The sequence below is a fragment of the Podarcis liolepis genome (genome assembly GCF_965112155.1).
Source record: "Podarcis liolepis genome assembly, chromosome: 3".
Taxonomy (NCBI): domain Eukaryota; kingdom Metazoa; phylum Chordata; class Lepidosauria; order Squamata; family Lacertidae; genus Podarcis; species Podarcis liolepis.
The window spans coordinates 26,302,114-26,315,359 of NC_139557.1; the positions used below are offsets into that span (position 1 = coordinate 26,302,114).

Sequence of the window (13,246 nt, forward strand, 5' to 3'; positions counted from 1 at the left end):
CTACTTTGCTGAATTACAGCTTGTTCTTTCTGCATCAAAGAGGGCAGATGGCGGCGTCAAAGATTCAGAACAGGTGGCGGTACCTATTTTAATTACCTTTTTGAATACAAAAGGATGGGTTCCTTGTGTATTCTTGTGTATACACAATGATGGGGATAACCTTACAAGGTATCCCCAAATACAGATATGTTATATGAGCACAAACCTCACTTTACCTGACTGGTAACAAAACAAAAACAAACAAACCTCATATATTGTGTACAAAAACTAAATCAGCCAAAGAAAATACACACGCACACCATTCATAAGTATAATTGTATCAGCGTGACCAAATATTCTTAACTGTTTAAATGTACACAGAAGATCAAAACCGAGTTTATTTTATTACTCTATTTGTGTCCATTTTCCAATAGACAGAAGAACAGGCATATATCTGGACTAAAAGGTTCCCCTCCCTGACTTACAGGCAATGGGTCCCAAAGTTGCAGAAACAGGCTGCATCCTTTATTTCTTTATTCAAGCTCCTTGAATTATTTTGTTTATTTTGATTTAAGAGAAGCAGCAATCAACATTGCCACAATGTTTTTGTGGATTCTTTAGGCTGCTAAATGTCCTCTTTTTTCTCAGGACATGTCCTCTTTTTCATGGGTAGTCGTCATAGTGACCCATAATTGAACTCAGGAGATGTGTTCTCTTTTTTGCTCTTCAAAATATGGCACCCCTTGTTGCCTTGGTTGTAGAGCTGCTTGATCAGTTTTTTAACCAACTAAATCATACTCTGGAATCAATACACATGACTACCTCAATTCCATTTATTTCAACGAGTGTTCTCCAAGAGTGACTTAAGCTGGGTACAATATTTTGAGTTCACTATGATTATATATTTTTTGCATACCATGACCAATACTAACAGGAAACAAGTAAGGCATCTCACATTATTTTTAAGTTTAAAAAAACCCCCAGTATTGGTTCATCAAAGGACTAAAAATGATAAGAACCAAAATGATTAAGTGATCTAGCATTTATAGCCTTGGTAATCCGCAAAGTGCAATGACTGGTGGTTAAAAAAGGAAACCGGAATCCTATTATGCCACCCTGTGGCAAGCAGTAATATGTGCAGCTTTAAATACATTTCCCCCAAAACTGCTACCAAGCAGCAGAGCAATGATGGGAAATCTGGTTCTGCCCAGATGTTGCAAGACTCCCACCAGCCCCAGCCAGCATGGAAAACAGTCGGAGGCGATGGGAACTGAGGTGCATTATCTGGAAGACCAAAGATTAGCCACATCCAAAGTAAAAGCTTATACACAACTACCTTGCTCACCTATGGTAAGTATAGATTGAATCAAGTGAAGCTTCACAAAAGTTTTTTAAGCCAGAAATGCCTAGCACAGATATGAGTAGGTAAGCAAGGTGGCCTGTGAAGATTTGTTGTTGTTGCTTTGGCAAATAATTCTACAATATGTGGAGCCTCAAAAGCTTTATAGGGAGATGTTTAGGGCAAGTTACTTATGAAACCAATTTTGGCTTTCCTGTTTTTTTGAACACAGTTTTGCAGTACGCTATCACAGAAAGTCAGCATATAGAATATAGTAAGAATATTAACATGCTACCTGCAAATAATTGAACAGAATCAATCGTAACGATTTATGCAATGAAGTTATATTTTTCATTTTCCCCTCAAAAACAAAACCAACTCAGGGATGTTAACATGCGTGCATTTGAACCAACTTGGTTTTCACCCTCAATTTTGTAATGAGCAAATACTGCACAACTCATTCTACAAAGGACACAGAAAGGGTTCAGTTTCAAGAGCCATCACACAAACCTGTTGTTGCGATAATCCATCGGGCATCGGTGTCATGATTGCCTCTGTATGCATACAGTCTACATCAATAAACAGTTCCTCTTCTTCTAGGCAGGTTGATCTATGGTCTATAGAAATATTTTAATATGCTAGATTTCCTTCACATATATATTACAGATGCAGGCAATAAAAACACGTATTCTTTGGATGAGATTAACTGTAACACCTCTGCATTTGCTTCAGTATTATTTCATGCAATGTACACGTCTTCTGAATAACCATCCATAATGAAAGACCTGTAGCTCAAAAAGACACTGGGTGTCCAGGATGAAAGTCCATCACAGTGTGCATTCAGAAGAACCATTCGCCCATGACTACACAGTAAGTGTAGTTAAATAACATCCTGGTCCTTGCACCAAGCTGGACTTGAGACTGATTTAACACTTACCTAAAAGAGGAGCGTTAAAAAAGGTAAAGGTAAAGGACCCCTGATAGTTAAGTCCAGTCGCAGATGACTCTGGGGTTGCGGCACTCATCCCGCTTTACAGGCCGAGGGAGCCGGCGTTTGTCCGCAGACAGTTTTTCTGGGTCATGTGGCCAGCATGACTAAGCTGCTTCTGGAGAAACCAGAGCAGCACACGGAACCGCTGTTTACCTTCCCGCCAGAGCAGTACCTGTTTATCTACTTGCACTTTGAGGTGCTTTCGAATTGCTAAGTTGGCAGGAGCTGGGACCGAGCAACGGGAGCTCACCCCGTTGTGGGGATTCGAACTGCCGGCCTTCTGATCGGTAAGCCCAAGAGGCTCAGTGGTTTAGACCACAGTGCCACCCATGTCCCCTGATTTAACGCTTACCAGCGCTGTGGGTTAAACCACAGAGCCTAGGGCTTGCCGATCAGAAGGTCGGCAGTTCAAATCCCCACAATGGGGTGAGCTCCCGTTGCTCGGTCCCTGCTCCTGCCAACCTAGCAGTTCGAAAGCACGTCAAAGTGCAAGCAGATAAATAGGTATCACTCCAGCGGGAAGGTAAACAGCATTTCCGTGTGCTGCTCTGGTTCGCCAGGAGCAGCTTAGTCATGCTGGCCACGTGACCCGGAAGCTGTACACCGGCTCCCTCGGCCAGCAAAGTGAGATGAACGCCACCACCCCAGAATCGGTCACGACTGGACCTAATGGTCAGGGGTCCCTTTACCTTTACTAAAAGAGGAGCGTTAATAACAACAAAAGGAGGCAGAACATTTTCCTTGGCTTTTCATATGTAACCTCTCTTTGTCATTGTTTCGTACTTTCTTCTTTCTCAAGACACAAGAACAACTGTGTAAGAAGATGTAGCAAGTTATACAAGCAGCATGGCTTCAAAGCCAACAGGGCTATTTAGGTGACACCAGATCAATATCTACATTACTTGGCTTACAAGTGAATCCAATTTATTTGAACAGATGTGGATGGGGAATCTCAGACCTGCAACCCTGGTCCTCCTGGACTACTTTTGCTTGGCTGGAATGTGCTATTCTGATAATGCCTTTTGCTTGTCTTGATGGAGAATAGAAAGCTAGTTAGGCTTTGTGTGTGTGAACTTCTGAATATTGTGTGTGTGTGGATCACAGGCTAATGTAAGTGTGCCATCTCTTCACTCTGTGCCTGGCCCCTTTAACCCTTGCCTTGCCCACCAGTGGCACCAAGTGGCCCCACAATAAACTGCAACCCTTAGGATGAGAAAGGATGATCGTACACCTTTTTTAAAAAAAAGAAAATAAAGAGTCAATACGCACCATGACTAATAAATGACTTTGTTCTAATGAACGACCGGCCTTTCTTCACAGCAGCTTTAGTTTTTTCTAGTCCATCTTTGGTTCCTTCCCTAGCTGCCCTCATTAGCTTTTGCATCTGCAAGACAGTATTAAACACATTCTACAAGTTCAGTGAAGAGTAAGTGTGGAATTCAATGGCTTGTTAAGCATGGTACTAGAGGTTTGCAGAAGGTACTAGAGCATGCAAATAGTTGCTCTTAAAAAGAACACTGTCAAGTTGTGGAGGCCAAAGCCCTCTCCAGGTGTGTGTTGTTGTTTTTATAAAAAAACACAACCCAGATAATCTATACTTTATGGATTTGCTGTGGAAGCATTCAGATATTCATCCATACAATATATGTATGGTGCTTATCACTTAATAGAACCTGAACAAATTCCATCCAAATTTTGTATGTAAATCCAAACAGTATTTAGTAAGTTAAAAATGTGATGCCTTTTTCTGAGCACTCAGCTCCCTTGGTATCAAGACACGGAATCTACCAACATAAATTTAAAGAAACACTCAAAATAAATGTATTATGGAATTGTAAGACTGTGCTCCTAAAATTCTTTTAATGACTAACTCCTTACTGTCAGGGGAAAAGGCAGGGCATCAAGATGAACAAGCAAGCATAAATTAATATGACCCCTTTCCTGCTTTACACGCAGGAGAAGAGAGGGGGAATCATGCATAGCTCACCATATATCAGAGAATTAAGGGAGGGAGCATGGATAATCCCCTTCTTGGCTGCATTTACACATAGTGACTTGTATCAATCTAACTTTCTCAAAGCAGACCCATTGAAATTAACAGATCTATATTAGTCATGGCTGTTAATTGCAGCGGGCATACTCTGAGTAAGTTAGCTGAATACAACCCGGTTTCCCTCCCTTTCTAGCAAACTATTTTCTTTCTGCCCTCAATAAAAAGGATAAAATAATGTTGTATAATAGCAGTGCTGACATAAGCAGTTACATTATTTTAACCTAAAAAAGGTGGAGCAAGCGATCCCATTTATTTCACCTTCAAAAATCCAAAAGGGCTAAGACCTATATGATCTTGTTGGAAGCAACAACCACTACAGCTGTCTTTATAGACACAATAATACACCCATATGGATCAGACTGCAACAGCAGAAGCTAAACAAACAAACAAAATCAATATAGACAATAACTTTTGCATTTCACTTTTTAAGTGTTATAAGCAGTAGGGCAAAGGCACCTTAGCTGGCATAAAAGTCCTTGACAATGTTCTTTTAAGGCCAGTGGGCAATGCAGACAACACAGTTTGAACACATACTGTCCAGTTTTCTCCATCAGCTTTTGTTTATTAAAACACATGTTCATTGTGTTTGGAAGAACAATAATTTTAACATTTTAGCTTGTTACGAAAATCAACTACGCTACCTTCAGCTCATGTTTTTGCTTTAGTTGCTGAATCTCTACAGCTCCCACCGTGTTTGCCATCAAATCTTTCATCTTTTTCTCATAGTGCTCCTTTAAACGGGTTAGGTCATGAGAAAGCTATAGCATACAAAAAGATACAATCTTAAACTTTACTCTAAAGCGCTTGAGCTGTAGCATGCATGCTGGCGGCCAGATAAGAAAAGGATTTGCAACCAGTAGAAGGGAAATCTAGCTTTTGTTTTCAGCAGTACATACTAAAAACAACAACAACTCAGCAATGGGTTTGTTTCCAAGTTTGCTGTCAAGACAACTTTTCTGACTGGGTAGAACACAGAATCGTCTGATCATCTGAACCAAGACAATGACGCTAGCTTAAAGAACGACAGCAGTCCTTTGTACATTATTGTGAATACCGTAATTTTAAAAGTATGTGATGATTATAAATATCATTGTTTTTTAAAAAAATTAAAAAATTGTCCAGTAGCACCTTAGAGACCAAGTTTGTTCTGGGTATAAGCTTTTGTGTGCATGCACACTTCTTTAAAAAGTTTTGCGCTTAAAAGCACACCCAAGCAGGTCTCATGATTTTAAGTGAAGCTTTAGAAAATCACCCTTACTTTTAAGAAATCCCCAGTCTTCCATATCTAGGTCTGGAAACTACCATTTATAAAGTGAGGTTTCCCCTTACTACATGCTTGGCAAAGAAAACTTAGTTTTAGATTTTTACAATGGTAGGGTGGAAAGAAACATGTGCACCTTATATGTCTTATGAATACAAGCCACATCTCTTAAACAACACTGCTTAATGAATGCTAGTAGAGTTCTTTGTATCTATAAAAGACAAATAACTTACGTTAAAATTCCATTTGTATGCATTTATTAACTTCCTTTCTTGTCTTACTATGCCTGGATATTTCTCATCTCTCATTTTTAAATTACTACATATGTGGTTTGAAATCAAATGCATGAGAAAAAATGGACATCATAAAGCTTGGGGAACTATGATGTTTGGAAGCATGTCAACAATGTGCTAGAAAAAATGCTGCCAAAGAAAGTTACATACTTGTCTTCTGTGGTTGCCACGCAGAAAAGAACTGGGCATTCCATTCTTACACTCTGAATCGCTTTGCTCTTCATAGCTTTCAAACTCACTCGAACTCCACCCATATTCTAGAGAGCTATTTCCACCTTCATCTCCATTTTCAACATCATCGTAAATCATCTCCTCTGCATGCATTAATACGCAAAATATAATTTTGTTAAGCTACGGAGAAGTTCAAATTCATTACAAGTTCTATGTGCCTGCTAAATACGTTGAAGAGGTAAAGCATTTCAGAAAACACCAGCACTTTTCAGTACAGGAGTAAAGAATTAGTGAAAGGTTAAGAAATCAACATGTCTGTTATCACACCACAAAAGGTAGAGAGTCTGCATCCTGTCTTGGAATATATTTCACAATATAGGTTCTAGAGCAGCAATGGGAGACCTCAGGTCCTATAGCGTTGGGCATAAAGGAGATACATCATTCTATTACTCCATGTTCTGGAAACTCATACCCTTTATTTAAACTATATCCCAGGAATGAATAAATTAATGTCGTCTTGTCCTATTTACACACTTAATTCCTTGTGCAAAGTCTGGCTTTACAATTCACTTCTATTACTTTAAGCGAGTAATTCCTTATCTAAAGGAAAGTCTACACCTTTCTTTGATAGATCAAGCGGTAAAGGTTGGAGGTACCCAAATAATCATTGTGACTGACTTTGGTCCAATTGCTGAATACACTTAATTGTGTGCCTTTTCCACAGTTAGCAAGTACAGGTGTCATACGTTTGGCCATGCATATAATTTGTGACTTCATTGGGGGAAACATAGCCTTGCTTAAATGCAAAAATCAAGTTATGGTATTGCATAGTGTGCTAAGGAATTATTCACTGGTATATGCACCTCCTTTTCCTATGCCTCCTGCTTTTGTTGTTGTTGTTGTTGTTGTTGTTGTTGTTGTTGTTGTTAATAATAATAATAATAACAGTAATAATAATAATAATAATATACCACCCTTCATACGAAGATCACAGGGTGGTTGGCAAATTTTATAAAATTATAGGTTCATTAAATTTATAGCTTTGCACTAAAAAGGTTCTCAAGCAATTTACAACCAAAGTAAAAAAATATAAATAAATAAAATCACATAAGAAGCATTACGCAATTTTAGAAGCAGTCACCTTTAATATCATGATATGCAACAACATTTGGATTGCAAGTACTCTAAAAAGCAGGCCAGAACAAATGTGATGTGTTGCCCGTAGATATAAAGAGATATAGAAGGAAGGTGAGATACGCAATAACATTTCTGGAAAACAATTATGGGAAACAAGAAATGGTACATGAATACAGAGGCAGACACAAAAATAGGCTGAGACAAAATGGGAGTCGGTTTCTACAAACACTTCACATATAAGCCCTCTTTCAGTAATTTTTTTTGGGGGGGATAAATCAAAGGAGATGAAAATATATTCTCATTCCATCATTGCATTACTTAGCCAGCTATATTTGGTTATGTGATATCACAGGAGGCAAATATATCCACTTCAGATGGAAGGCAAAGCTTCCTGATTACATTGGCAATCATAGGGTTAGGAGGTCATTATGTTCACTATATAATCCCCGACTGGCTGGGATTACGTAACAACCAAGACACAGTACTTATATACAGCATTTCAGGAGAGCCAAAAAAGCGTCGTGAAGATAAATGGAAAGGGGGTGGTTCATGGATTTTCTTGTAGAACATTCCCTGCTCCCTCCACGAATATCACCCCTGCTCCGAATAAATTCACATGTGAACTCTACATCAACCCCATTACACACATAGCCTAAAATGGCACTGACAAAACAGGAACATCCCATATATTTAACATGCAAATGTCATTTCCAGAAGGGGCAATTGGGGATGGTAAAGCATGAGTGGAGTTCTTAATTCCTTCTTTGTGTAACAATTCACTTCCCCAACTGGCTTTTTCACCCTTCATAAGGATGATCTTTAAATCTGTAAATTGAAGCCCTTTTTCAGAGTAAGTCAAGTGAGTTTCTTCGTGGAGGTTGATGGGATTTCCCTTCCATAAGGCTAAATCTGGTGCCCTCCGCTGCAATATTCTATTCTAACCCTGTGAGGTTCAAGGCTAATAAGGGAGGATTTGGGGGGGGGTAGGGCAGGACGGGAAAGGATTGATCATCAGCTCCCATTAAAACTTCAGATAGTGATTTTTCCCTGCACCATTTATCAATAATTCTAAGTCTAAGCCTAGGTTTTGAATTCAAACTCATACCTGGTTCCGAGTCCGAATTTTCTCTTGGCACATCGTCATATATTACCTCATCTGGATCTGAAAGCAAAAAAAGATGGGAAAACCACAATATATTAGACAAACACCGTAGACTTTTAGCAAGACACACACTAAAATATTTGCAAAACCCCCATCATTCAGCCCGGACACTCAGATCCAGCGCCGAGGGCCTTCTGGCGGTTCCCTCATTGTGAGAAGTGAGGTTACAGGGCACTAGACAGAGGGCCTTCTTAGTAGTGGTGCCCGCCCTGTGGAACGCCCTCCCTTCAGATGTGAAGGAAATAAGTAGCTATCTTATCTTTAAAAGACATCTGAAGGCAGCCCTGTTTAGGCAAGTTTTTTAATATTTAATGCTGTATTGTTTTTAACACTCGATTGGAAGCCGCCCAGAGTGGCTGGGGAAATTCAGCCAGATGGGCGGGGTACAAATAATAAATTATTATTATTTTAAAGGTTAAGAAGAAATAATAGATGGTAGGGGTACAAATAATAACAGTATCATCATCTGCAACATGCTTTTATATTTTCAGCACTGACTGCATATTTATTTGTTTGTTTGCTTGCTTGCCAACCTTTCTCCCAAAGGATCCCAGGGTGGCAATATTAGCCATTATGTAATCCAGCTGTTGCCTAACTAGGTCCCAGGACCCACATGTAGCACTTTTAACAGTCCAGTGGTGTTTCTAGCTGCCTCGAGTCCCAGTTCTGGGGAAAGGTGGCATATAAACATAAATAAATTCAACAAGGGTGTCCATGAATTTTGCGGCTCCCTGCCTACTCCCTAAGAGGCTGGAAGATTCAGCCATCTCTGCCCTTCACAATCTTGTTCTGCAGACATGCTGAAGGCCAAAGAAAAGAAGCATCAAACGACATAATATAGGAAAGAGAAGAGGCATGAGCAAGAAGATGAAGGAGACCTGCTGGAAACACAAAGGGGTCAACTAAAGGGATCAACTATCGTACCTTAGTTCTCAAACGCCTTGGTACTCGTACGTTTCGGCTCCCAAACGCCGCAAACCCAGAAGTAAGTGTTCTGGATTGCAAATGTTTTTGGGAAGCTGAATGTGTGACGTGGCTTCTGCAGCTTCAAACTGAGTGCAGGAAGCTCCTGCAGCCAATCGGAAGGTGCGCTTTGGTTTTTGAATATTTTTGGAAGTCGAACGGACTTCTAGAACAGATTACATTCGAGAATCAAGGTACAACTGTACTCCTTAGTCCAGGAAATGCAAATAAGGTGTGCTGATATTAGAAATCAAATTCGTCGAGCATATATGAACTTCTTCAGACTTACGACAGAAAAGCAAGTCAAAGAAGCTGCAATTTTGCTCAATTCCCCCAAGTTTACAGAATATATTTATCCTGCTCATTTCATCTTTTTCTTTTTGCCTGACCAACATGTGCGTGAGCTTGGATACCCAGTCGCTGATAATGAGGGAAATAAAATGAGATTGAATCAGACATAAGCAGTGTCTAGGATACTTGTAGAGCAATCGTATCAGAGGAATCTAACCAGCAACATCCCTAGAACAGAGTAATTGTATGTGGAATTCCCGGACTGACCCTGAATAATGAAATCGGACCAGGTATCCAGAAACAAGGAAGGATTCATTCCAGACTTAAATAAAACATTCCAATATAAACAGCTATTTGAGCGATAAACTGAGACACACCAACTCATTATACAGAGCAGAGAAGTTGGACCCAGTGGTCCTGCAAAGTCCCATCAGCCCCAGCCACCATCGCCAATGGGAGTCGTAATCGAACAATATTGGTGGACCACAGTTTCCCATTCCCTGATTTCTAGAGGAACCATAATCACCAGTACTTACTCTCCATCCAGTCTGTGTTTGCAGGATCAGCAGCCCATTTGGCCAAGGCATTCTCATCTTTATTCCCCTGATTATCTTCACTTTAAAATAAGCACATACAAGTTATTAATTATAATAAATATTTCAGTTATCCACAGTGCAATACTATGTATGTTTGCTTTGTAATCTCAATGAAGTTGGGTGAAGCTTATTCATAAGTAAGGGTTATAGAAGCTGTAATGTCTGACATTCAGGGACTTGGAATGCAGTTTAAGCCTCCAACACATTCCCCACCACCACCACCCATAAAGTAAAGGTAAAAGGTAAAGGATCCCTGGACGGTTAGGTCCAGTCAAAAGCAACTATGGGGATGCGGTGCTCATTTTGCTTTCAGGCCGAGGAAGCCGGCGTTTGTCCACAGACAACTTTGCAGGTCATGTGGCCAGCATGACTAAACCGCTTCTTGCACAATGGAACACCATGACAGAAACCAGAGCGCACAAAAATGCCGTTTACCTTCCTGCCAGAGCGGTACCTATTTATCTACTTGCACTGGCATGCTTTCGAACTGCTAGGTTGGCAGGAGCTGGGACAGAGCAACGGGAGCTCACCCCATCGCGGGGATTCGAACCGCCAACCTTCTGATTGGCAAAGAGGCTCAGTGGTTTAGACCACAGTGCCACCTGCGTCCCTACCCACAAAGTAGTTCTGTGCAGCTGCTCTTCCTTAACATTCTTTCAGTTTGCTGCAGAATGAGAAATGGAAAGCGAGCCTGGCTTTGCTTCAAGTTTTAATTACAAAATGCAGGGGAGGAAACCTACACAGAACTAGGAGATGTTAAAAAACAAACAAACCTAAAATGTACTAAATATTGGCTCCTGTCATGATCCTAATTTGCGTGCACAGATAGTGGATAATGCCAGCCTGTGCTGTAGTTTTTGCACTACTCCTACTAAATACTAGCTGGTGCTAAAATCCCCAGCCACAAATCTACCTTTCCAAGTGTGCTCAGGGAGGCTCTGTGCACATGCCAGCAAACTAGATGCTGTTAAACACAGTCGCTGAAGGTGGAAGAGATTGTACAATGCTTCTTGCAGGAGAGGGGTGTTAACTGCATCCAGCTACGTAGCAGAGGCAGAGCAGCAATCCAGCAGTGGTCCAATGGTTCTAGCAAACCACGTGTACTTGATCACAACGTCTGCTGGGGCCAGGAAGCTACTTCACAGCTTGCCTATCCCAGCCCCCTCCCATATCCGTAAGTGTTTCTCTCTTCCCACCATTGAGATGCAGTTTGATATGGCAATCACCTATGATATGGGTGCTTTCCCATGTAATGGGCTTTAGGTGGTGATGGGTCTGTGTGCAGTTCCACCGGTGCTGTTTGCTCACAATGGAGTAGCAAGAAGATGGTTTGCAGTGCTTCAGGGCAGAAACTGAGAAAGAAACATTCTACCTAGGCAGTAGCTAGACGTGTGTGTGTGTGTGTGTGTGTGTGTGTGTGTGTGTGTGCTTGGGCAAAGCAGCTATTGCATCACAGATCTCAAGGGACTGAGTTGCCCTTTGCTCAATTATGGTTCTATGGATCACTGCAGTTTGTTTCCACTAGAAGCCTAAACTTAGCAATCTGGCAATGACAGCCTCGCTCAAGAAATGCTATCCCTTAATTTATCCAAAATAAATACTTTGGTTTGAAAATGACTGTCTGAGGCTCTGACAGGACAGCCACCGCCCAGAATGCTTGCATGCCGAGGAAGAAAAACATGTCATAAAGGGAGATGGCCCAAGGATGACTTAATAAATGAGTCACAGGAACGGGCAAGTAGAAGCAAAGCTGCAGGGGAGTTAAGGCTCTGCAGAGCAGAGAAAGTTTGCAGAAACATAGGGAACTGGCTTGACAGAGACAGCTGTTGTTGAAGGCAGAGGAACTGCAACAGAAACCATGCAGAGAGAATGTAGGAGTTCTGGTGGATCTGACCCAAATGTCCACTCACGCAGCAGCCCATTTCTTACAGCGGCCAACCTGATTGCAGAACTACAGGCTTGGAAGGGACCTCAAAGTTTATCGAGCCCAAATCCTTGCCACTACACTGGCCCCAACGTGCCTTGTTGGATGAAGCACGTTGCACACCAGCCTGTTCCTCTATACCCACAAAGGAGGCCACCTGGCATCGTTGTGGCATCACATGATTGACAGGTGGGAAAGTCAAACTTGGCCAGTGGGGGAGGGGAGGGGAGGAAGATAAGGACCCCCACCCCTGCTGGAGAAGTAGACAACCTGCAAAACGGAGGAATGTGGAAAGGTGTCTAAAACAAGGTGACGGAGCTGCAAAGGAATCCATTCACTATCAGAGTCTGCCTCATCGACTGTTCTTACTGAAGGAGGCTGTTATGAAACAAACATTTCGACCCTCAAACTCAAGACAAAACAAGGGACATGGATGCCCGCTCTTGCATTCAACACATGCACTTTACTCTTTACAGAAGGGTTTTTTTTTTAAATAAACGCCAGTATTTTCTTCTTACCCGTTCTGGGGATCCTCTGAACTCTGAGAATTATGGCAATCTTCAGCAACTATATGAACATTTGCTAAAGGAAACAGAAGTAGTAATAGAATCTCACTCAGTAACAGCCATGTTAAAAAAAAATACAATAGTTGTGATTGAAACACTCACACCACCGTATTTTTCGCTCTATAAGACGCCCCCGACCATAAGACGCATCTAGTTTTAGAGGAGGAGAACAAGAAAAAAATTCTCTCCCTCTCTGCTCAGTGCCTCTCCAGCAAAGCAGGAGGAGAAATGGAAGGGGCTCCGTTTCTCCTGTCGCTTCGATGAAGGGGTGCTACACAGCTTTCCCTCTCTGCACAGCGCCCCTTCAGCGAAGCGGGAGGAGCAGCAGAGCCCCTTCCATTTCTCCTCCTGCTTCGCTGAAGGGGCGCTGCGCAGAGAGGGAAAGCTGCACAGCGCCTCTCCAGCGAAGCGAAGCCAGGAGAGCAAGTGCTGTGCTCAGGAGGCTTCGAGCAGCTATCCCTGAAGCCAGGAGAGCAAGAGGGATTGGTGCGCACCGATCCCTCTTGCTCTCCTGGCTTCA

At 41.7% G+C, this 13,246-nt stretch overlaps 1 protein-coding gene and 1 long non-coding RNA gene across 10 annotated transcripts in view; one reads left to right on the forward strand and one right to left on the reverse strand.

The window, feature by feature from the left end:
* Positions 1 to 13,246, forward strand: part of LOC310703501 — a 419,307-nt gene that overhangs the window by 117,965 nt on the left and 288,096 nt on the right. The window lies entirely within an intron of this gene.
* ARHGEF10 (Rho guanine nucleotide exchange factor 10) overlaps positions 1 to 13,246 on the reverse strand; it is a 95,391-nt gene that overhangs the window by 59,947 nt on the left and 22,198 nt on the right. For 4 of the 9 annotated variants that reach the window (XM_083495420.1, XM_083495421.1, XM_083495422.1 and 1 more), the window contains exons 5-11: positions 12,679 to 12,742; positions 10,177 to 10,256; positions 8,330 to 8,386; positions 6,067 to 6,230; positions 5,004 to 5,120; positions 3,579 to 3,693; positions 1,829 to 1,935 (exon numbers count right to left, since the gene is read on the reverse strand). In XM_083495420.1, the coding sequence (XP_083351546.1) occupies positions 1,829 to 1,935; positions 3,579 to 3,693; positions 5,004 to 5,120; positions 6,067 to 6,230; positions 8,330 to 8,386; positions 10,177 to 10,256; positions 12,679 to 12,742 (704 nt within the window). Of the gene's footprint in view, positions 1 to 1,828; positions 1,936 to 3,578; positions 3,718 to 5,003; positions 5,121 to 6,066; positions 6,231 to 8,329; positions 8,387 to 10,176; positions 10,257 to 12,678; positions 12,743 to 13,246 lie in introns of all 9 variants that reach the window. The other 5 variants (XM_083495426.1, XM_083495427.1, XM_083495428.1 and 2 more) reach the window with 2 other exon arrangements.